This window comes from Populus alba, chromosome 7, assembly GCF_005239225.2.
Source record: "Populus alba chromosome 7, ASM523922v2, whole genome shotgun sequence".
NCBI classification, from domain to species: domain Eukaryota; kingdom Viridiplantae; phylum Streptophyta; class Magnoliopsida; order Malpighiales; family Salicaceae; genus Populus; species Populus alba.
The window spans coordinates 5160295-5164302 of NC_133290.1; the positions used below are offsets into that span (position 1 = coordinate 5160295).

A 4008-nucleotide genomic window follows, 5' to 3' on the forward strand; every position below is an offset into this window, starting at 1 on the left:
TTTTTACGCCGACCGATATATAGCAACGGAATGTGGAATCACCAACGAAAGGAAAGCCGACAGACGTATTCTGTCGGTAATGTAGTCGGTAAATAATTTACCGACAAACTCCTAATCACACATAGACGGAATATTTCCGTTGGTAAAACTGTGAAATCTTGTAGTGTATTAAATTTAGCACGAAGATTTTGTATTATGAATGAAGAAGAGGCCATATAGGAGCAAGCTGAAGAGAACATAATATAAAAAATCAAGCCAGACTAGAAATCAACCTTATTTATTATTCATAATTGGAAAAGAATACAGTAAATATAAATACAAATAATGAAGGCACGAAAGGCGCGGTTACAATTCAAAGAATATTCCTAAGAGAAAATCTAAAAATGAAGCCAACATCTATCACTTCTTTATTTTATTTCAACAGACATCCTATTATATATATATATATATATATATATATATATATATATATATATATATATAGGCAGCCTAGAACAATCTATGCATGCTTGCGTGCAAACTCCAGAAGACATTGACAGAGTTCTTTAGGCCTAGAAGCAATTGCCATATGATCTGCTGGAATCTCCATCACTTCCTTAACCTCGTTGTGTTCAATCATGAAGCGCTGCAATGACGGAACCACCAATAAATCTTGAGTGCAGACAACATAATCTCGCACAACCGATCCAAATTTCTCCTTCGTGAACTTGTTTGCCTTGGCCAGACTTTCAAGAAACAAAGATCCTGATCTCTTTAGAAGCGTCTGGAGACTGAGATCCTGCAAACAAGAAAAATATCATCACTACACTAGTTATTGCAGTCAAACAGATCAGTCCAGGATCGAAAATCAATTTGTAATCAGATTCATGATCAGCCGTACCTCAGGGGAGGCAAGGTTAAAAGCAGTGGACTTCATGAATGCCTCATATCCCGCCGTTGAAGACACCACACTCTGCCACCCGTCTGCCACGGCTGGGCTATTTTCAATAAACTAACAGAAAGAACAAAATGTATAAGGGTTAATTGAAAGTTAGAGATGATTGGTAATGCCTTTTCGTTTGCATGTTTTCAATTAAACTGCCTTAAATAAAATGAATTGTGGTACCTTCTCTAACATATACGATGGCCTGTGCTCGGTATCAGGCAAGAATGCTGTAACAAAAACAGCTAGAGAAATCTTCTCTGGGAACTTCTCCATAGCAAAAGCCACGTTTAAGCCGCCTAGACTATGAGCCACCAATACAACCTTTTCATTTTCAGCTAAGTTGGCCATGAACTCGATCAAGGGCTCATTATACTGATCAAAAGTAACAACTTCTTCCAGTGTTTTTGTGTTCACCCCTGATGCACTCATGTCAAGGGCCGTGACAGAGTGGCCAGCTGCCTCTAGCATTGTCTTCACCTTGTACCATGCCCAAGCTCCTGAAGCTGAACCATGGATCAAAACGAAATGCGTTGTTTGATCGTTGCTATCTCCCATTTTTCTTTTTTTGGCTGATTGATAGTACTCTAAAAAAAGTAAAGGCTTGTGGTTTTGCTTGACAGTATGTAATATTTTCGGAATGCCTTGCTTGTGCTTAGTAATGTCGTTGCTTGGTGGTATATATAGAGAGTACTGTCTGTTGAAAAGTTGAAAAGTTGAAAGTGGGAAATGTCAAGTCACATGAAATTCAACGATGAAAAGCAGCCATGCTTTCTTCGTTGAAGAACTTCAAATAATATGACCAAGAAGATAGCTTGTCCTTGGAGAAGTAAACTCCTCAAATACAAACCCAACTCTTTCCTCTACTTTTCTTCTGTAAATTGTTAGGAAAATTCTCATATACTCAAGATGAAAAGCCGCCATGTTTTCGTCGTGGAAGAACTTCAAATTAATGCGGCCCTACTTTGAACATGAGTAGTCGTTCCAAACAATTTTATATATTTACAGGAAATCTATTTCGTTTTCGTAACCAGATCCGTACAACAATTATCTTTTGAGTTAGTGCTGTAAAAAAAATAGGTATTTCATAGATTGGAATAATGAAAAGTAAGAGATGTCCGAGTACTAATAACTGGATATGATCACCACATAAGTTTACCTTCAGCCAAAAAAAAGAGTTTGACCGAAGGTGATGACGATGAAAAATACTTTTATTGTTCATTAACTTTTGAAATATTTAATTAGATGTTTATAACAATGGGTATCCTGTTTTCACCCTACTTTGAACATGAGTAGTCCTTTATACAGTGTTTTAAGACCAGGCCCGGCCCGACGGGTTGACCCGTGACCCGGCCGACCCGGGCTTGTGGCCGGGCCGGGTCCAAGCAAAAAACAGGTTGGGAATTGGCCCAGCCAGACCCGGTCGACCCAGGACCCAGCCGGCCCGGCCAGACCTGGCTGAGACCTGGGTTTATTTTTTTTTTTATTTCCTCATGCCCGAAACGACGTCGTTTTGGCCTTTAACAATTAAAAGACCAAAACGACAAGAGTAGAGGCCAGAGGGACGAAAATCACGAAACAAAATACCATTGCAGACTTGAGAAGAAGACCTAATTTAAAAATTGTTAAACCCATTTCACTCTAAGTCGCGAAGAACAGCAGAAGACTCTTGAATCCTTGATCACCGTTTCAATTCTGAGCATGAGGTTAGATGAACTTTTACTTGTTTCTTTCTTCTTTCGCCTTTCGTTATCCTCTGTTTCATCTTCTTCCCTCTGATTCTGTTGAACTTACAAGAGACTAGGAGAGTATAACAGTGGCTTCGGTTCTTCCCTCTGTTCAGTCTGTTGATCCATCATCCATCGGTTCTTCCCTCTGTTGACCCATCGATTGACCTGTCAGTTCTTCCCACCACAGTAAAGTATCTCGGCCTCTCTATTCTTTTTTTTTTTTTCCTGCGACTTCAAATGGCCTCTCTGTTCTTTTATCTCTGTTGAATATTGATGTGATTCATGTGAATATTGCTGTGAAATGTCACATTTTTGTTCGTTAATTGTTGGTTGTCCCTGTTAATTTTTGTTTTTGAATATTGTTGTTAATTTTTTGTTGTCCCTGTTCGTTTAGTTCTGCTCAATTTGTAGCTTTAAATATTGTGAATATTATGCAAGTAGCTGTGAATAACTGAATATTGTTGTTAATTGTTTGTTGTCCCTATTCGTTTAATTCTACTTAATTTGTAGTTGTGAATATTCTTGCATTTGTTGAACACAGAACACTTGAACTGCAGTTGTGTATCCATATTCTAAGGAATTCCTGTGGGTTGGCCGTAATGTTTCAGTAATGTTTTTCTCTCTTAGAATATGTAGCTTTTGTGTATCCATATTCCATCGGCATAGGAATTCCTTAAATATTATTTTGTCCTATTTGTGATTTTCAAATGCTACACAAAAGCTACAATGACAGAGATGCCGAAATTAAGAGAGCATGTGTTACAAAATCTTATTGATAATTAATTCTTTAGGTTATTTTTCTCCTTTAAGTTTTACTGCAATTGGATGACATATTGACGAAATATTTTTTAATTATGGTAGTAATTAGTAATCTGGTTGAAAGAATTTTCCAGTGATATCTTATAAATTATGCCAAGTCCTTAAAATGTCTTCACATGATGGCAGTACTCCAAGTAGTGATCCTTCAACGGCCCAATCATCTCAACCTTCAATTTCAAAATTATATAGGAATTATTGGAAAGGACGAAATTATGATCCAATTAATGTTGAGACTATTTTCGACATTAAAAATTGAGTAGTTAAAGAGGATCCATCAATCTTGACAACAAAAGAAGTAGAGAGTTTTCACCAAGCTCTATCAACTATGACCATACAAGATACTTTAGTTGATGGTAATTAATGATTTATTATTTAGTGATAAATATTATTTAAAATTTCAATCCATTTAACACATAATATTTATTTCTTAATTGTGTTTGAAATGTAGATGTCATAAATGTTAATGATATTGAAGATGATTGTGACGATGAAGTTTCAAAGGAGCATGCTGATGATTTATTAAGTGTTGACGAGATT

General features: G+C 36.7%; 1 protein-coding gene across 1 annotated transcript; it reads right to left on the bottom strand.

Annotated features, from left to right (window-relative positions):
* Positions 1-261: 261 nt before the first annotated feature.
* Positions 262-1555, bottom strand: LOC118063195 (salicylic acid-binding protein 2). The gene is made up of 3 exons (XM_035077156.2): positions 1106-1555; positions 881-991; positions 262-778 (listed from the first exon to the last, which is right to left on the bottom strand). The coding sequence occupies exons 1-3, from the start codon at positions 1478-1480 to the stop codon at positions 500-502; spliced, it is 765 nt and encodes a 254-aa protein (XP_034933047.1). The 5' UTR covers positions 1481-1555; the 3' UTR covers positions 262-499.
* Between the last annotated feature and the right edge of the window lie 2453 nt (positions 1556-4008).